Source organism: Micrasema longulum, unplaced genomic scaffold, assembly GCF_059751315.1.
Source record: "Micrasema longulum isolate JH-2025_06_02 unplaced genomic scaffold, ASM5975131v1 h1tg000874l, whole genome shotgun sequence".
NCBI classification, from domain to species: domain Eukaryota; kingdom Metazoa; phylum Arthropoda; class Insecta; order Trichoptera; family Brachycentridae; genus Micrasema; species Micrasema longulum.
In genome coordinates, this window is record NW_028278066.1 from 94,815 (window position 1) to 116,864 (window position 22,050).

General features: G+C 37.9%; 1 protein-coding gene across 1 annotated transcript; it reads right to left on the reverse strand.

Annotated features, from left to right (window-relative positions):
- Positions 1–5,135: 5,135 nt before the first annotated feature.
- Positions 5,136–20,873, reverse strand: Myc (bHLH transcription factor Myc). The gene is made up of 3 exons (XM_088231343.1): positions 20,607–20,873; positions 17,356–18,266; positions 5,136–8,210 (listed from the first exon to the last, which is right to left on the reverse strand). Exons 2-3 carry the CDS (start codon positions 18,119–18,121, stop codon positions 7,612–7,614), a joined length of 1,365 nt encoding a protein of 454 aa, XP_088087469.1. The 5' UTR covers positions 18,122–18,266; positions 20,607–20,873; the 3' UTR covers positions 5,136–7,611.
- Between the last annotated feature and the right edge of the window lie 1,177 nt (positions 20,874–22,050).

Here is a 22,050-nt window from a genome sequence, read left to right on the forward strand (position 1 = left end):
CCTAGACTGGCTGATAGACTGATCCTGACAACACTGATCGCCTGACCGTCATGAAATAGATCATCAAAATACACTGCATTTGGTTTACAAAGGCAGTGCCTTATGCTCCACTGAGGAATAATGATGTTATGTGTGTGAAATAGAATCAGAACCTTAAACTGGTATTTGGAAAAATTCGTATTTTTACATTACTACCAGGGCCCCGATTACAATGGGAAGTTGACAGAGTTATCTTCGACTGTCTAAAAAGAAAAATCGATATTTGTGTACGAAAATGAGTATTTTTGCATGAACATTTAAAGTATCTTCATCGGTACTTATAATTGAACATGTTTTAAAAAAATGTATACATATTCTGCTTTTAATACAGAAAACTCCATTTTACTTTGTAGATTAAATTGAAGATAAATGTTAACATCCCATTGTAATCGGGGCCCAGGTACCGCAAGGTCATTTTTACATGCATACGAAGTGTCCTCTGGTCACGTCACTATCCTTCATGACTTAGCCCGTTCGAAGGATGAAGACTTTTTTGTAAATATTTTATTACATTAGAACAGTATAATACAAATCGCTGATACGTTGCGATTGGAGTAACAATACAGTGTCCTTTGCATCATTGGGTGCAGTTAAGGGAATTACGACAAAACATAAAAAACGGAAAAGGTACCGTCACAGAAAATTTTATTCTCATACTATTTCTCAAAAAAACACAACCAAATCGGCACCTCCCAAGGAGTGCCATAAAAACTATATTCAAAAATACCTATTCATCAAATTTCTCTGCCACGTTCCTTCTCTGCCAAATAGTTTATTATCAACATGCCTGCTTCCATAATTTATTATTAAGTCATTTTTCTTACGCTTTTTTCTGTATTTATATTTTTTTCTACTAGCTCACGTTTTCAAAAATGATTTTTTTCTTTTACTACTACTACTACTACTACTACTACTACTATTACTACCATCACGCCATTTCCCCGTAGGGGTAGGCAGAGAGAATGGACCGCCACACACGTCTATCCTGGCATACAATCCTAGCCTCTTCCACATTCATACATGCCCTTCGGTTCTGTCTGCTTTTGACATGACCAGACTTAAGATTTTGGTTTATCTGATCATGCCACGTCTTCCTTGGTCGTCCTCGTCTAACGTTGCCGTTCATTTTTGCCATATATACTTGTTTTACCATTCTCTCGTCGTCCATTCGTTCTACGTGACCAAACCATCTCAGAGACCCTTTCTTAATATTATCAATTATACTTGTCTCAGATTTACACTCTCGCCTGATTTCATCATTCGTAACCCTGTCATACATTGATTTCCCACACATTCGTCTAAGAGATCGCACTTTTATTATTTTCAAAACAGTTGCTTTAGCTTTTATGGTTAATTATGATGAAATTAATTAATTGTTTGTAAACACATTGCATGTTGTGAACAATGAGGAAGTTCAGTGCAACGGGAAATTGGATACAAAAAATGATTTCGGCGTAAGTATAGCCTGTGAGCTCGCCAATACATGACAGATGACAGCAAACATAACCATAGAAAAACATAGCAGTTGAGCTCTCAGAAGTAAAGCAACGTGAATGCAGCAATGCTTGAACTACATGTCAATAATATTCTAATAATAAATAATATTATTTGGCCATACGGAACTTTAAAGCACACCTTGGTTTAATTACTAATAGTATTTTATCGGTTAGGTAGGTGTATTTAAAAAAAAAATTGTACCTGAAAAAAGCCCAAATAATTATGTTTTTGTAAATGATGTCAGTAGCGACACTCACAGAGTGGCTTTGTGACGTTTGACATTTTTTATAAGAAATTCATGGCGTACCCGAAATACTGTTATAAAAACGAGGATGTTTTTGTTGATTGACGTTAGCAGGCGCTACCCAGGGGCGACTTTGTGACGTGAGAAATTATTTTAAAAAAGAAATTCATGGCGTAGCCGAAATATTGTAATTAAAACGAGGATGTTTTTGTTGATTGACGTTAGCAGGCGCTACCCAGGAGCGACTTTGTGGCGTGAGAAATTATTTAAAAAAAGAAATTCATGGCGTAGCCGAAATATTGTGATTAAAACGAGGATGTTTTTGTTGATTGACGTTAGCAGGCGCTACCCAGGGGCGACTTCATGACGTGATGAAATTATTAATTTAAATAATTTTTTTCATCTTACATAGCGTAGCCGAGATAAGAAATTGCGTGGTGTTTCGAAATTTAACCGTGTAGGTAGCCGCCTAGTTAAAATATTATTTTTGTATTTGTATAACTCCTGTTTTATAATGTTTATGTATTTATCGCTATAAGAAATAAACTAAAGATAGTTTTTACTTTTAATCGCTATCCGTTTTTTTAATTATGTTTGTAACACTCAATAATATTTGTTTTTCAAGTATTCAATGTTATTTTTGCATTTTAATTAATATTGTTAATATAAAGCGTATTTTTATTTATTCGAATTTACTAGACTGTTTTTATTACAAAAAATAAAAATGCATATTTCTCTATGTATTTTTCTGTTATAAACAATCTATTAAAATAATACACATCAAATTTTCATTGTCTGTTGATTTGATTTGCAATCTTCTTTTTTTTCGATGGGTAAAACTCTAGGAAATTCAAAGACAATAAAAATTTTACTGTCATATATTGGCGAGCTCACACGCTATACATAGCCCATGATTTCTTACACGCGATGAAAATTAGAGCATTTAATTAAAGATTTTCTAAAATGTATAAAAAAAATCATACAAATGAATTACTTGAAATGACGCCACAAGTTCTTTCAAATCAACCAATGATAGTGTTGCAATAGATTTCCGGAAAGCCAACCCACCAATCAGGACAACTCACCGAACAGAACCAGTAACGTCACGAGCGGAGTAATAAAAAAAAACACGAAACTTAAAAAAACACAATCAAAAACCACTGAACTTCCTCATTATAAAGTGTGACAGATCTAGTTATATTATATATTATCTATTTATGTATGTGCTGTCTGTCAATGTTCCTTAATAAAATAAAATAATTTAAATAAACCATATTAAAATACTTTTGTTATCGACAATAATATCTGGGCACCTACCTTTTCATTTTTGCTGCACTTTTTCCGTTGCGAAAAACGCCCCGAAATAAATAAGTTTGGCGACCTAACCATAAATCTAACCCGGATTTCTTTTTATGGTGACAACTTCATGCTAATCATTACTAAGACCCAAGACGAATTAATTCAAATTAATATTCATTAAAAAAAATAACCACGAGCTTTTTTATCTAGTACATAATATAATATGACGTTTTATATTATTGTTGTTGTATAGTACAGGTATTAGTAGGTACAATTCGCTATCGGCACGTTGTCAAGACTTACAGGTTATGTTTACATTGTGTCAGAGAATATAAATGTCTACACTTCGACTGACCTGCATGGAATCTGCACTTATAATCTCCGTATTATACTTCTCTGCTAATTCAATCGATAATTTAGTCTTTCCTGTTCCTGTAGCACCAAGAATTATAATTAAAGGCACTCGCGAAGAAAAACACACTCTAGAAAGGGCCATATTAAACGTCAAACTAGTGCTGCTAACCTCACTTTGGTAAAACAGGCTAGCCAACGAATAAAACTAAAGTTTTATTTGCTATCCGGCAAGTAGGTACTATACTGGGATCGCATTTCCATTGGAAAAAAAATATTATATCACCGGGAAATTCCTTTTTTGATTGAAGAAACATTTTTTTACACTCACTTTATAATATAATTCAATTCGTCGTGATCGTAGAATAACGGGGCATGCAATTATTTTTAATTTAACCTGAGAGCGCTTTAATGACTTTTTTGAAACTCAACTCGACAAGTACAAAAGTATATTTTTTGGTACTTGAATTAATTATGTACATTAATATATAATTATTTTTTTTCAAACTTTGAACATAAGGCCTTTGTCAAACCTTTTCAAGATCAAATATAAAAGAATGTCAATATCTCATTTTTTGCGCATCTGTCGTTGATCGATCACGACGAATTGTTAAAAAAATGTTTTCTGGTTAATATTAATTTGAAAAATGAATGACGTCATCGGGTGGAGGACATGGTGTTTATAAACTCCAGACTTCTGTCGGCCTAAAACTACAGTGCATTTTCTCATGATCGAGGGACAAGAATCCGTGATGAAATCATTTGAGTGCCAGGGCGGGTATTTCTAAAGCATTTATAGCGCGGTAGAGCGCGTATTTAGTAGGTACAAAGGCGCTATAAATGTGTTCGGAACACCAGCGCCGCGATTATGAATGTTTATCGCTACTTATCGAGACGGTAAAAACTTACATACATATTTATATATGAAAATGTGTATATTTGTAGGAGAATTCAAAGTATCTTCGTCGCTAACCTGCAATTAAACATATTTAGAAAAAAATCCGAACATACTATATTTTTCATAAAGAAAACTTAATTTTACTTCGAAGATAGAATTAAAGATAAATTTGAACTTTTTTTAAAAAAAAAAAAAGTATTTGCGTCATGATTTACCCATTTATTTTATTTTGAGGGTCATTTTCAACGAGTTAAAAAAAATTCACTATTAGAAATTGGGAATCAAGTTGGGGTAGAATAGGATTCGAACCACAGACCTATGTTCCGTGAGTCCGAAACACTGGCCACAGGACCACAACCAGACTCATTTCCCATTAGAACACGGACCCAGCCGACAATACGTACTTTACACCGGTACTTTTTGATATTGCAGTTCTGTTGCGTTATTTAAGTATTAAAGTAAAGTTTTATAGTTTCATCATTTCCCAATTGTCGTTTCTTAGGTCCAGTCTTTCGATTATCAAATAAATAAAAATGAGCAATGAATCAGGACTGTCAGAAGAAACAATTTTTTAATGGAATTTTTTTTGTAAGAAAAAAAACATACTAAATCAAAATGTATGAATTTACAACTTTTAGGTATATTATCAAACTCTGTATCATTACTAAGTTTCTGACAAAGTAAAACAAAGTGTTTAAAATAGATAGTCACAATTTGTTGGCTTAAAAGTTTCATTTAACTAAAGACAAATTGTGGTTATTTTTCTCATAGGTAGGAAAGGGATAAGGGAGTTAAAAAAAATAATCATTACTCTTGTATGTTTTTAATTGGTAAACTTAAATCATCATACACATAATTAAGGAACAAAACCAAAAAAACTTCTCATTTGAATTAAAGATAAACAAAACATGTAAGTACAAAACATGAATTGAGCCTCAGCAACTAAAATGGATAAATCACCAGATATATAAATGTTGGTACCTTTGGACAATACCTACAGGTACCTTCGATCGTTACTAATGCTTACTTATCACGAATGTAACATCTGAACATTCTAGACAATAAAATCATCCTTGAATGATAAAACTCCTTACGATATTACTTCCACGGCCATTTGCCGGCAGTGCTGTGGATGTGCCTCGTAGCATTTTAAATTAAATTTTCAAATGGCCGAAGAACAAAATACTCGTAGAATTTAAACTTCGAAACGCTTAAAATGTAACGAAATAAAAAAGGCTCACGTAAATCGATAGACGGATCTTGTCCTCCCTATAATTAAATAACTATAATGATATATATAACAAAATTCAAAATGTCAAAATGAAATGCAGGTACAATATTCGAGAATCGACTAATTCTCCCTAGTATTTCTAAAAGTAACTAAAAATTTCATATAAAAAGCTACATAACTCAAACAATTTTCAGACTACAAACTACAGTATAAATTGAAGCCATTTTTGTATACCCTAACTGAAGGACGCAACAAAATTTCATAAAATAAAATTTCCTTCAGTCAGTTTTTCCTAGGCCCTACTAATGGCTTCTGGCTCGGCGCTTCAGCTCTAGCTCTGGTACAGGTTCTACTAACCGTTTTATCAATCCCGACCATTGTTTTGTAGTTGAGTCAAACCAGAAGTAATAAAACAAAATCTGTTTTCGTATATTAAAATGTTTCTTTTACCATTTTGTCGTCACAAGGCACATTCCGCACTATTTTTCTAATGAGAAGGAAAAATGACGGCACACGTAACTGCCTCTGCGTACAGACAGAACGTGAGACGTAGTTCTTGATTATAAAAAAAGTTACGAGCCTACCGAAGATCTTAAATTTATACATGATTAAAAACAGTTTTAACACACGATATCTTTATGAATCCGAATTCATTCGGATCCTATGACAGGATTCCACACATAAAATGTCAAAATTGGGTCCATAATATTTTTTGGATCGCTCGGGGGGTCGTACATAATATTATGTGCGACTAACAATACTTATACTAAAAATTTTGCGAAAAGATTTTTCGGGTATATCATTTAATTGGATCATTAATAGATTTTTACAATTATTATGCAGTGTTCGTGAATAAGTTTATTTAAATAAACATTTACATCGCATTGAAATGCGATGCGAACTTGTGTAAATCAATACATAGTTATTACACAATTACAGTTAATATGAGAGTGAAGCTATCCTAAAACGATAGGATTGAATAATGTATTAAAAGTTTCTCACGAAATATGTACAAACTGAAATAATTGTGTGGAGTGATTAGCGGCATCCGATGATGTCTCCGAATCCTTTGACAATAAATTGTAAAAAAGTGTAAAAATAAACATTTATTATTTCCAGTATAAAATACGTTTTTAACGTTGAAAATCTAGGAACATGAGTTATTTGGAAAGAATGAGAAGAATCATTACCGAAAGCCGCCACACACAGTTCGACAAAATACACACTATCTAGAAAGACAAGTATTTCAATGGTTTCATCTTATCTTTGGAGATACCCTCTATTTCATCTCTACAATAGTAAAACAAAGTAAAATGTAATTATAAGATTATACGTATCGCGTAAAAGCTATAATATTGTATCATTTAAATGTAAAAAGCATTAATTAAACTTAACATTTAGCATACAGAAATATCATTAATATATCAATCAATATCACCACCATTCTTATTTACACGTAACAGCCTGAATATGAAACCGAACACATAAAATAAACAATAATTATCCACGGCCGAAAAACATATATGATGGCCTCTTCCTCTATGGGCAACCTTTCTAGAAAAATAAACAAAAGGAAAGTCAAATCATGAGACTTGTAGCGTCAGACACGGTACTGCCGACACCTGACCCTAGGGTTCTAGTCCTAGTGGCTAGTGGTTAGCTCACTACTAGGGATGTACAGCATCCGATAGTCGGTGGCGGTGGTCCTCGGCATGAAGAAGCGTCTCCTCGGGAGCGACTCTTCCGATCACTAAATACTTCAGAGACAAATCATGCTTATCTCGGCGGAAGCCGGATTAGCACCGGATTTCGTAAATACGCGGTATCTCGAACATCCTTCACCCACTCTCCGTAAACGAAAAGCTATCCCCTTACGAGGGACGAATCGCGACTGAAGAGGGCGATTCGCCGGCGGTGATCAGAGTCCAAATGGGACTTGTAGGTGATAAGCGAGGGATCAATGTGACGCCGAAGCTCTGTACGGAGTCAACGCACGCGGCGGAAGCCGCGTACTGACTATATACCACAGGACGAAAGCCGTATCGGCGAGCCTTAAGCGGTTGGGCGCCTGGCAGCCAGGTCCAAGCGGAGGTGACGCACGCGGCTCAGTAGGCGGCACTGTCTCGCGCGGAGCTGCTCGCGCTCGCGCTCTTCGCGCTGTAGTTTCGTGCAAAGGGCGGCGGCTTCACGCAGCACGACGACCTTGGGGGCGCGCTCTTTCTCTCGGATTGCGGGAACCTCCCTCTTGAGCTCATCGAATAGATTTTTTAAGCCGATACGCCGCTGCCTCTCCATGTCGTTGTGTAAAGATCGTTTCTCGATATTTTCGATTTCCGAATCAGAGTTAGGAGACGAGAAGCCGCGACGTTCTGCCGGAGAACGCCTGGGATCGGCGACTATCTTCTTGCGTTTACGGTACCGCGATTGCTGCACGGGCGGCGACCGGTCCCTGGGTCGCTTGCGGGGCCGCGCGGAGCACGAGGGCCGCGAGGAGCGCGCGGGAGGAGGACTGCGGCCGATCATGGCGGAGGCCACGGTACGCTGGAGCTGGTGTCGGTCCATGGCGGATGGGTTGGTCGGGAGCACGACAGGCCCGCGGGCTCCCGGACCGAGCTTTTCGCCGAGGGATTCAACATCGATTTCTTCTTCTTCTGTGAAAAATAGAAAACAAATTATTTGACAAAATTCATGAAATCTAAAAAAAAATTAGCAAACATATCAAAGTTATTATATACATTATATAATAAATTAATTTTACAACTAAGACCGACCCGTTAATTTTTTTATTTTATTGTAGGCATTTACGGGTTCAATAGATTCGTACAAAAGCTGAAAAATAACGAGGAGAAATCCATTATAGAGGAGTAAGTGGCTCTGTTGGGATGGGGGGGGGGGGGCGACCAGTTTTTCGGCCAGAGGTCTCTGGGAGCGGAATGCGGCGCAGGAAAGGAGAAATGGACGGCCGCTGGAAGCTGCACGGCCGCGGCGCGCTGAGCTGTCTGCATGCGATATTAAATGACAGCTTATTAAGATGTTCGGACGCGGGCGGTAGAACCACTCAAATTAAGTGTTGCATTTAAATCGAGCGAGTATCGTTGTCACCCCTTCTATCCACAAAACGTTACACATTTTTCGAAATGTGGGAATGTTATACATATAATATGTTTATGCATTCCATCGCGGGTCGGGTTGATCTGCAATAGCGGGGGAGACAGGGTGGGCAGGATAACGACCTCGGGCAAGCTGCGGGCGGAAGGGAGGGCGGGCGGTCGTCTGCACCCATCGATCCAGACGCTCTGACGTCACTGCGCGCCAAAATCTAGCGCCTGCGCGCTGCCGCCGTCGCACACATGCTCGCTGTTAGAGATACTAGAGATACGCAAAAACGACTTTTCAAGAAAAGGGAGTTTGTAGCCTCGCTTTTCATACTGATAAAATGCTATCCCGCTATTTTTGCTGGGCCATTGCGCAATACAATACAGGGCGGGCCGACCTAAATGTATTGGCGGGAAAATTGACGAGTATTTAAAATAAAGTTATTATCCATCTTCAAAACAATTATTGTACGTTTTAAATCTAATTTATATCAGTTATACCGAGGGATAAATTCTTCTTTACACATTGATACGGTATATGACAAAAAAAACGTTAAACGTAGAACTTCGGAGAATGTTTTTTTAGATATTTTTTTTTGTATTTATTTTTATTTAAGAAGGTAAACATAAACAGAAAATATAAAAGGAATATAATGAAACCCAAGAAACCGCGAAACCGGCGTGACGAAAATGACGTCTTATTAAAAATTATTTGAATAAATCTAGAAAGCCATATGAACGTTGTGTCTTGTCGATACGTTAGTAATGGCACGAAATAGAATTATCGGTAAACGACGACAATGGTGAAAATTAAAAAAGTCTCCACAGCATTGATCTGACTCGATATCAGTGGGAGAAAAGTGGTTCTGATAAGTCGAAACGACCACGCCCGCGCAAGTCAACCTCTCCCTCTCTCGTCGTGCCGAGACGATTACATTGTAATGGGCCGTGTGTGTTGTGTCGCTTATGAAATGGACCACATTCTTCGGTGCAAAGAAACCGCGCTTAATCTAGATCACCGGGGAGGGAACTGTTGGTCGCTGGACGACTGGGCGGCTGGACCAGTCCGACGACCGACGCTTAGTAAGGTACATGCTCTATTCGCTTTATTGTCAATGTACTGACCATCGCCACCGCCGGACGGGCCGGGCCGGTGGGGCCCTAAGACTTCTCGATCGAAGTCAAATTTAGCGAGCAGCGAGCTAATTTGACCACTAACTATTATGGATATTTACGTCGCAATTATTGTAAGAAAATATTTAAAAAATTAAAGGATTTATTTTTACAGAAAATACGTGATTTTTGCGAAGTGTACCGAGGTACCTACTTACTGTTCACGTTTCAATAGCTGAAAAAAAAATTTCACCCGACGTCTGGACTATTTATCACTAGTGAACGCTCTTCTGCAAAGCAATAACTGAGCATCGGACTTGTTTGAAACCGGATACTAGAACTAACAAGACAATCATAATACTCTCATTGTTCCACAGGCCGTGGCCAGCGCGCCAGCAGCAACTCGGTGTATCAGACACAATGGACATTTTCCGGGCAGGTTCGGCCTGCGCCGGTTTAGCAATTTATTAAAGAAAGCGATATATTCGTTTCAGATCTACCAATAAATGAGATAAGACTAACTTAGACGTAAACAAAGCGTTGGACATTTACCGCTAGTGAACGCTCTTCTGCAAAGCAATAACGGAGCATCGGACTTGTTTGAAACCGGATACTAGAACTAACAAGACAATCATAATACTCTCATTGTTCCACTGGATGCGGCCAGCGCGCCAGCCGCAACTCGGTGTATCAGACACAATGGACATTTTCCGGACAGGTTCGGCCTGCGCTGGTTTAACAACTTAATAAAGAAAGCGATATATTCGTTTCAGATCTATCAATAAATTAAATAAGACTAACTTAGACGTGAACAAAACGTTGGACATTTCCCGGCCTCGAATGTTTTCGCGAACATTAGAAATCCTACGGACTGTGGACCAAACTGTCGTGGGTTACGATTAGTTTATATTTTAAAGCGATATTTGCGAGAGAAGTACATTTTTCCACAACGATATAAAAAAGAAGCCTTCGAAATAAAAATGGATTAATGTCGACGTCAAATATACCAAAGGGCGCAGAATGGCGAACAAAAAACATTGACCCACTTTATGAAGCCAACTAGCGAAAAGATTGTTTTAACGTGGTACATATCAAATTACCGGCAGTGTGAGACATTCAACGCGAGTACAATATTATGGAACCGTAATTAAACTGACAACATACAATGTTATCGTTAGAAGAAATAATACTACGGGGACGAAAATTCCTTGACACACGGCCTCTTTATGCACGGATATAGTATACATTTAGTACTATATGGAAGGCAGTACCACTACATCGGTGCCAGTTGCGCTAAAGTTAATACGAAATCAGAACGAAGATCAATAACATTTTATTTCTCAAATTTATTCACGACTCAATTCACACATTCTTATATGAACTCCTCGGATCACGATCTCGTAGCGCAACCAGCCGACCAGCGCAATTATCGGTGGAATATCTGAATTCCGTGTCACGTATGTGTTGAATCTTAAATAAAAATAATTACATTTTCTAATTTTTGTTTGAAATCAAACTTTGCGGTAAATGATTGCTTTTACATACATAATCGTAGAAAGTTAAAAACAACTTTAAATACCTGCCCTCGGCACCCTGCTCAGTGAATACGACTTCCTATTTCTCGAATAGCCTTGCGCTCTTCTTTATTTCAGAACTCATTTTTATGGTGGGTATATTATGATGACTATAAAATAACTATTTAAATGAAGGATCGATCTTTTTTCAAGTTAAAAATAAAATCGCATCGTTCATTACAATAGAAAAGGTAGATATAGTTTGTTAATTATTCCAGAGACCATTAAATAGTGATTTTAAGACAATCGAATAGAAATCGCACCACTACCGAGTACCGAGTGAATGTTGCTATGCCGCGCCGGGTTGGTCGCGATACTAATCCCATTAAAGAATAATGTTCATTTCAGCCAACATTGCGCCGCGGCACATCTACGTCGGGAATACGCGGAAATGTAGGCACGAGACCCTGGACATCGAGTGTCTTCACTCTTCACTTCATATAGCAAGTTTTTATCCAAACAAAACGTATATAAAGCGAAGACGTATATAAAGCATCGCACGATCTGGCCTATATTCTACGCCAATTCCGACTGATCCGAACCGGATTCTTTAAATCGAATAAATTGTAGTGTGAGACACAATCGCCGCCGGTTAGTAACAGGCATAGAGCGTGTTTCCTATAGGGTTCTACTCGTATTTATCCTTACAATACTTCCTAAATTGCGATACGAATTATTTTTTTACCATACGAACAGCCTGATAAACATAAATAGTTTAAGGGCTCGAATATTTAGATGGCGATTTCACGAGGCAACAGTTTAATTTTAAGATAACATTGTCACCAGAAACGCAAAGTCCTCTAAGGATGGAGTGGGTTTCGGGTCTGAGTCACGTCATTCATAATATCATAACAGACGCATGCCCCATGACATCACCTACCGACAGTTCACAGAACTGAGAGTTGGCCGCCTTTCGCTTCAGTCAGAGTCGTGATAGAAATCTTAACACGGCGAAGACCCAACATAAAAAACGACTTTCCTGCGAGTTTATTCGCATTCCCTAAAAAACGCACTGTTACACTAATTTTATATTTTATTTGCAAAACATTACCACGGCGGAGAAAACAAAATATCAGATGGAAAAGGCCACAGAGCGTTATCCCTCGCAATGTTAGATACTTGGAATCATATTCCGCTCGCTATGACACGATATAAAAATATTCAAGTCATCTCGCTCGCGAGTGCGATTACGGCGAGTGAAAGTAGGGACGGAGTTCCGGAAGGCACCTAGAGCGTTTATTTAATTAGCGCAGCTCTTGCTACTTATTATCTATCGACAAACTGATTGTTATTAAGTTGCAGGATATAAGTCTTATTGACATTTCGGAACTAGTCATTTTCACTTTCTGACAACTGCCGTCTGGAAGTAGGAGCGTAGATACCGTATACTTTATACGTATCAAATCAACTTTCACTGAAGTGAGTGACATTAGATGGCTTTATAACCCGATACTTCACCGATGAAAAGCTCGGCAATGGAAACCGTTCGGTTCAGCGCCAGTTGCAGCTGCCAGCGATGGTAAGGGTTCATCGCCAATGGAACCACTTATGCCAGCGCCAACGCCAACGTAGGCAGTATGCGAGACATCGGAGCGCGACATGACGATCTGTCGCTAATGGGGACAAAATAACCAATTGATTGACTAGGAATGATTTAATAACAAAGAAACCAAAATGCTTGGAAAATAGTTATTTTCGATAGCAATGAACCATAAAATAATTATTAAAAATGTAGAAATTCGCAATTCCGGATGGTATCAAGAAATTTCTCAATACATGTAACAGAATATCTCATTAGGATTTATTATTGCCAAACAATAAAACACAAACTAGAAAAAGGACAAGTAGATAACGTAAATAGGGGGGTACTCGGGTAAAAATAGCGAGTAAAATTGAGAGGCCCATTGCCGCTTGGCCGGCCTTGTGAGAGTGCGCGGTGCGGTTCACGGCTAAGTCCCCTCCTTCGGCTGCGGGCGCGGTACTCCCCAGGAGTGACGTCACCCGCAGACCACGTCTCACCTCCGAATGTAACAGTAGCGGCAGCGTCCTCCCACCATCTCGTCAGGTGAACCGATACTCTACAGCTGATAGCGCTCAGTCTGTTGACTGACTTTTGAACCGCATGTACCATTCGGGAGATCTCGAAGGTGTACGTGGAAAAACCTCTAACCTCTAATTAGACTTAATCTCAAGGCATTATATGATACTATTTAGATAAATACGATCCCATTTAAGCTAAAACATTTTAGTGCATCCAAATGTTCGTAGACAAGACTGAATTTAAATCTCTCGCAAACGAGAGGGGTATTACATTTTTAAATAAGGCTGGATTCCACCCCCTAGGGAGTAAATATCAATATTAATATTTATAGCAAAACAGAGGGAAAACATTTTTAAAGATGGAATGTGGATGTCTAAGCATTTACAGGGCTTACGACCTGTTATTGGCTGGCTCGAGTGTTCACTATTCTGCCCATGCTTGAACTCCGTATTTCCGAAACTATTCCATCTGTTGACTTTGATGAAGTAAAAGAGCGGAAACCTTTATTTATGTGGGCTAGATTTATAAGGCTTAGACTTCTATAAACATTCCCTTCTCAAGAATGTCTCGTCTCTTGCAATACAGTATTATTGTACCTAATTGTCGTTGCGTCGGCAATATCCGTTATGTAGCATTGTAACAATTGTTAAGGGGATTAATAAAACCTGTTTTCTTTGGATGACAGATTTTTTTTATCGATAAGGGAAACATATGTAATAATATTATATTTTGTTGAAACAAAATAATGTAATTTTAATAAGAAAAACTTTTAGAAAGAAAAGTCTTTTAACAGATACTGCCGGCGCAACGACGAAATCCAAATGATTATTAATTTATACGTGGCAAGAAACACCGAGTTACTATCCGATTTTGTTCAGTGGGTTCGACACGAAGATCGAACACGGAAATGTGTCTGAGAATAAAGGCGAGACGACAGCCACCGTGGCTGAACGGAGGGAGCTCTGTGAGGAGTTTTGCCTTGAAACATAACACGGCCTCTCGCTTTATAAGCGAAAAAAATGTAAACAAAAAAGCAGCACGCTCAGGTGAGTGATGGGCATCCTATCGGGGTCGATGGCCCATTCGAACAACTGATTCCAAGACATAACAAATGATCTTGGCTATCTGGAAGCGAACAACTGAAAGCGGGGCATCGTGTTTATCGACGACAACTTTTCAGGCAGATAACACGAAGCTCAAGATCCTAATATGTGCAACGGGATCAATTACGTGACTTTTTTTTACTATAACCCTATCCCAGATTCATGGAAATGTGGAGGGGTTGCCAGGCTGAGCAATGTGTTGGCCACATTTACTCGGTATTAGTCTCGGGAGTAAGACAAATTGTTGTTCGATGTAGAAGGACGTAACTTGATATCTATTTTTACTGGTGATAACTGATAACTTAAGATTTAGGTAGTAGTGGTATACACATAATATGGATGTTCCTTTTATTTAATTTATTATTTTACATTTATTAATAATTTAATTTCCCTTTAAAGAATTTTAAAAACGGGAAAACTTTAAATATTAAAATGTTTTTTTGAAGTAAATATTATTCAATTAATTGTCTTAGAACGGGAAAGCTAACCCTATAGGGCAGTTAAGATGACTCACGAGCAAAAAACAAAAAAAAGTACGTTTACTTACTACGCATTAAACCTAATGTATATTTATAAAAAAAGTAAATTGCACATCATAAAAGTTCCTCGGTAGTGCATGTGCATCTCCATTTTAGTTTCCTCTACTTTGAAGCGTTAAGTTATTTCGATGATATTTATTGTGTCACATGTGATATAAGGCGTGCAATGTCAACGTCCTCTTATGTAATTTTTATGCGGCACTCCCATTCAATGCCAAGTCTCGATCGAGGCTAACACTGAACTCGACGGCATCGGCACCTTGAACTTCGGAGTCCCGATAACCGCGACCAGTGAAAAGAAGCGGAGATATTGCGATACAAAAAAAACTACCAAATGTAGATGATTTTTTTATTTAAACATCGTGGGAAATTAACACGAATTAACATATTTTGTTACCATTTTTAATTGATTTATTTACCTTTCCATACGAATTATACTTACGTAAATAAATAAACAAGAAAGCGTTAGAAATTGAGAAATCAATTTGATCGATCAATAGATTGAGGCACATGCCGTTAATTTTCAAATTAATTCAATCGAATTGATTTCGCTGCGATATTCATAAAAAAATATTAGATCAATGTCTATTGAAATATTTCTAATTTAAGGCGATGTTGATGCCTAAGCGCAGTTGAGGAATTTCGCGAGCAGCTGCAACCGGTTCTAGGCCGAGCTGACGAGCTGGCTGAGTAACCCCACGAGGAATGTTTCCATCGAAGTTCGATAGAAAGAAAACTACGGGAGACATAGAATGTCAAATAAAGTGAAAATTCTGAAAAACGTGTAAATACATAAACTGTACATGCGGAACCTAAGCCCATTTTCGTTATCAATACGTAAGATTTTCAAGTAATAGAATGTATCCCTTCATTTCGTGCATCAGAGATTAGGGAGAACTACCTACATACCTACATAAAATATTTAGTATAAAGAAACCCGAGTCTGCGAACAGACGCTAGACGGGGTGGGGTGGGGACAGACTCCACTCCGCTCGGAAGAGGGGTGAGAGAACCAGACAGACCATCGCCATTGGGACATCTTATCGGCAGAGGCTGCGGTTGCAGTAGACTTGCCAAAACTTAACGAGTGAGCTAATAGAATTTGTACCGGTTTTCGAAAGTGAGCGTACATGTCAACTTAGAATCTGGATGGAAATATAATTCTTTGAAAACATTTATACGGGTCAAGTGTAAGGTATGACGGATAGGGCTGCGCAAACATGCAAACAATAAGAGTGCAAACATGCTGGATTTATAAAACATAAGATATGGCGGAGAATGTACCAAATTACCCACAAAACAATTGAATACATTACATTCAATCATACATTTAAAGAAGCAGGTTTTAGAGAATAAACATGCCCGTCAGACATGTTCCGCTAAAGCTATCACATCATAAATACTATGCTGGTGAAGTAGAATCGAAAAACGGGTCCATCCTGTTACAGACAAACAGGTTTTATATTTTTCTTAAACCTTTAGTTTAAGGGTACGAGTATAGTAATGTGCCTTCCAAAATAATGATAAAACTGATAAGATTACACCACTATATTGAGTGGTCGCGTTATATCGTGCCGGATTCTAACGGACGCAGACTGACGTATAATACGGTTAACAATAGGAATATTACTACTTGTCTATAGTTATTATTAACAGCGATCCAAGCAACCGACGCAACGCATTGGCATACTACCTGGTATTCAATACGAACTACAGGGGAAATGCTTGACCTAGGTCGCAAATTCTGGGTTACAAAATCATCAAAAGAGGGTCGACAGGGTAAAAAAATGCGGGCGGCGCGAGCTACGTCAGAAATCGTTATGAATGATCGCGTAGCCGCGAAGGGATGGAAGGGCGGGGGCGGTAGGAGCCTCCTGAAGACGGTCGATAGCCGCCTGACGCAAGCGCCACTCCACCACAATCTGCCGCCCACCGTGTACCGAGTATTGAGGGATCGCCGAATATAATTTTATTTTTTTCTACATAGTTACTAACACTTCGTGTTTCTTATTGGATACTAAATAGTTTCCAAGTTTAATTAATTATTCATTTTCTTATGTAATTCTAAGTTTATCTGTTTAAATAGTAGGCAGATTTTTATTGCGAAATAAATCACTCATACGAAAAAATCTGCGGTAAGGAAATCAATGAATACCGAATAAATATTATTTAAGGACAATAAGCGTAGAAGATAGCTATTTAGTTCGTATATTGAAGGTGATATTTTCAGTGGCATTACGAGGGAGGGGGGAGAGGGACAAGAAACAGGTATCGGAACATTAGAAGTATAAAAGCTGTCAATCTCAACATAATCAGAAAATATAAACTTACCAGAATCGGATGGTGTCTGCACGCCGAGATTGTCCAGCCGGTTCTGTTTAGAATTCTTGCAGAGGGTGTAGCTGTGATCTGAAGCGATCGTGTTCTCTCTGTACGTCCGGGAGTCTCGGACATCGTAGGCGGAGTGGGAGTAGTCGTCGTACTGGCCGCCGTCGTCGCTGTCTTCTTCGGCCTCGTTCTGATCGTCGTCTTCGTACTTGTAGTCGGCGATCGTGACTCTGGCGGGGGTGCGCGCCGGCCGGTAGGCGGTGCGAGGGGTGCAAGCCAGCACGTCGATGGAGTGTTTGAACTGAGGCGGCTCGTCCTCGTCCAGGCTCTGCGGGGTGTCGGGCCTGCGGGGGCTGTCCTGGCCGGCCTTCCTGGCGGCGCGCGGCGAGCGGGGCGGCGCGCGGGCGGCCGACAGCAGCAGGCTGCGGCCCGGCGGCGAGGCGGGCGGCGCCGGCGGCGCGGGGGCGCAGGCGGCCGCGACGTTGCCGGGGTGGTACTTGTCCTTGCACGTGCCCGCCCACATGCAGTCGTGGTGCACGATCTTGTTGTTCTCCAGCGTGTCGAGACTCCAGTCGAGGATGTCGTTGAGGACGGAGTCGTCCAAGGCGTACTCCCCCAGCGGCAGCTCCAGGAGCTCGAACTTGTCGGGCCTCTTGTCTAAACTGGACCAGATGTCGTCCATGTCGGAGAGTACCGCTCCGTATTCAGTCAGTCCGATCTCGTAAGACTCGTCGGGTACTTCTTCTACTTCGCTAACGAACATCTTCATTATTAATCCCTCTATTCTAAGCTTATTTAAACTTATAAAAATATATATCACAAGTGTCTTCACTATTCTGCCTCTTCGTCAGAACTTAAATATCACAATTAATCGGCTATCGGAGAATAGCCGGCAGGTCTCTCGCAGCGTCTCCCTGAAAGCGAGGAGAAAATTACATTAGTGTGGTTTGATCATTTTTTTTCGGTTATATGAATACTTAATTTATAATTATATCTGAAAATAGAAAATTACCGGCGATAAAACAAAATACTTCAGCATGCACTTATTTTAAACGTCAAAACACCCGCGAATCTATCAAAACAATAACATTGTGATCACGCGGCAGCGGAGTGCCGGTGGTACCCGCTGCCGCTCCCGCTCCCGCCCGCGCCCGGCGAGCCCAGTGTTGCGGCGTGTTGTGCAACATGCGAGTGGCGGGCGCCAGCCGCTGGCTCCAGCCGCTGGAGGGCGAGTGGCGCTTCTCGCCCACCGCTGGCTGCATAATTTGCGCGGGTCATTTCTCCTCCGAAAATACTATTTTATTTACTCGCAAACGTTGTGTGTAAATTATCAGATTAATAGCGTACCGCATAATTATTCTAAATCAAATATTTCAAGATTATTTCTTCTATAAGTTTAGGAAATAAATTCCCAAAAATATACCGAAGAATTTTCTTTATTATCTATCGATGTTTTTGATAAAAGTCTTCACAAATATTTTATTTTAAAGCAAAAAAAAAAATAAGACTCACTATGCCGGTGAAGGGGGTCGCGTTGATCACCCGAGTTGTTTTGCGATATAAGTTTTTAAAATACCCGGCTTTTCGAAAACTACAATCAGGCAGTTTACTTAACACAACATATGAATACATAGAGTTTTGGAAAAACGACAAGTTGCGGGATTTAACCGACGAGTGAGATGTGTAAACCGAAGTCATCAACACGAATTCGTGACACATTTTTCACAAACGTAATTTTCGACGCGGTGGTAGCAGCTGATTTACTTTACGCGCAGTATAAACCATATTAATTTATAACTTTGATCAAATTATTATGATCAAAAGTGTTATGGAATAACAAAGTGAAACGCCGATTGAAATTTTCAATTTTGTACAGCTGGGAACTTTTGCCGTTACATCTACGGTCTCTTTTAAAACGAAATAATTCGTTTTCCATTTGTTTTCTTGACCACAAAAGCTTCTTTACCGACGTGATTATTTATTTACATAACGCACGATTATTGTTATAATAAATATTGGATGGATAAAACTGGAGCAATAGCAGAAAATATTTGAGTTTAAAAAATATATATATTAAAAAAAGAGAAAAAAAAAGTATGTTCTAAATGATGAAAAAACGACAATACATCAATCATCTAAAACATATTAAATATTAAACAAGTTGTACCAAGTAAAATTAACAAAATCGAAAATTGTATGTAATATTTAAAAATATAACAATACTTTGGGTGCCTACTTTAAAGTTGTGATGACAAGATGAATACATGTTTGTTTTTAAAAAAAAGTTATAATACGTCAGCCTTAGTTAAAAATATTATTTTGATATTTTGACATGATTCCAGAGTAAAAATGAAGTTTTGGAAAACTAGTTAATAAAGAAAACTTATACAAAATTGTGTTTAAAAGCCGATGAAACGATTTAAGTATTTTTTATTACGCCAAATTAAAGATTTGCAGTGAAAAAATAAGTTTTCTTTACTTTAAAAAAATGTTCCGCATGAAAGTTTAACATTGAAGTTCCAAAACCAAGAAAAATATTTTTACATTTATTCTCAAGACCGGTTCCTAAATAATCTAAGTCAAAAGTGTGAATCTGTATAATGATAATAAAAAACTGTCTTTAAAGTAAACTTGTCGTTAAGTTATTACAAAAGTTATTGGCACATAATGTGAGTACGACAATACGACAAGGATAATAATTATTATTATCGGGCCTACTTTAAAGCGAAATAAAAATTCTATTTTTAAAATCGTCAGAAAACAATTCCTTAAATAAAATAATATCGAACAAAAATTGTTTACGTTTGAGACGATTTATTAATGAAAAACTATTTCAACATCGCAATAATATTATGATTTTACCGATGTTTTTTCCCTCCACCGGGGTTTCTAGTAGATTGTTTCTTTTACTAATGAGAAACGAAATGTAATTGACGAGTGTTAGAGAGGATATTAATAATTAGAAACGCCGGCCGGCATTTTACAGGCATGATGCATCCATTACGCTATAAGAGTGGCCTACAATAATTGTTCCGTGCACAGTTTCGCGAATTTACTATGAGGAATACACATATTGAGACGTTACTATGTTCCAAATATTAAAGCGGTATTTATTTTAAAGTAATTTAAACTAACTTAGAAAAAAAAACTTTGAAAAAGGGCGGATAAATCGAGTGACAGCTACGAAGTTAACTTTGGGTATGTCGATTTTAAAAGAATAAGTCGAGAATTCTAATTCTTCGGTAAAAACTCACCTTTAAAGCTCAAGTATGTGTAATCCAAATAACTTGAATACACAAAAAACACCAACTTAAACTCTTATAGAAAGTTTTCTTCTCACGAATTGAACGTCACCCACTGATATGATACTGTTTATAAATGCTCGATCGTTTATTCGACCTCTACTAAAACCACCGAAATATTGTGTCGAACACTGAATAATCATTCTTCAGACCCGGTCGGTCCTATGGCAGCAGCTTCGACGTCTGAATAACTCGTCGGCTCGAATACGACTGTTTGGTTGCGGCCAAGCGAATAGCTGACATGGCGGCGGCATTGGCGGCGGCTCACCGAAAAATTGAAATGATCTTACTCTTACATTACGAATTTTCCAGAAGTGACACCTGCATAAATGGAAAGAGCGAAATTTTTTATGAAGATAGGCATTAGAATATTTTATTGTCGATGAGATTTAAATATGTTTTTTTGCAATAAATGTACCACGCGGGAACTATTTTGACGCGGAGTAAAGATTAGTTATCCGGCGGGAATGGTGGAGCTGCCGCGGTAAAGGTTGTTAACGATGTATGTGTGTATAGAAAGAGGAATGTTGAGAGTGTATGAGTATACCACCGAATTCGGCTCCAAAGCGTCGTATCAGTTTAATTGAGAGAAGGTAGTTGCGGCGTGAGCGCGTCGCTTCTGCTCCACACATTTTACGTATCAGTAGTATCGCGTACTTATTTCAATTTATTCGTTTTTCGGTATAACTTTTGTAAATTTATAATTTTTTTTAAAATACGACGCGTAGTATTATATGCTTACCTATAAAACAAAATTCGTTCTGTTAAACAGTTCAAGTATTTTTTTATGTATCAAATCAATAAGATTTTTGGGTAATTTTGAAGAGGTATTTTTTTAATTCATAATTAAAAACGTATTTTCTCTTACTATGATATTTTTTTAATAAAAAGTTCATTGTTACATTATGTTTATAGGTAGGTACTAATAATTTATTTTTTTTATACGAGTAATTTTTTTTCAATATTAACAAGAATTTTTTTTACTACATAAATAATTATTTTTGAATATATTATATTAACTTACTATATGTACAATTTAAATATGTGTCACTAACACATTTAAATAATTTAGTACATTTTCATTCATACAATTTTTACATTAAATATTTTAACTACCTACATATAGTGAAAAAAAATCACAAATTTAAAAGTTTTTATTTACATAAACCTTGTATTAAAAGAAAAAATTGTGGGCTCTGTACTCCGAAAAAAAATTAGCTAGTATATTGATTGATTTAGTAGGTATGTGTTATATGTGCTAATAACTAAATATTATTTTTACACTTCCAAATATATTTTTTTCCGTAAATGATTTTTATGATTCATCCAAATATTTCAGATATTAATTAGTAGACTAAAATAATCCAGTTACAAATAGAGTTGTAACAAAATAAAA

What these genes read in the sequence shown, in the direction of transcription:
- Myc (XM_088231343.1), bottom strand. Translation starts at nt 18,121, where the DNA reads ATGAAGATGTTCGTTAGCGAAGTAGAAGAAGTACCCGACGAGTCTTAC. An exon ending in GCAGACACCATCCGATTCTG is followed by an intron (nt 8,211 to 17,355) that starts GTAAGTTTATAT and finishes TATTTTTCACAG; the next exon opens with AAGAAGAAGAAATCGATGTT.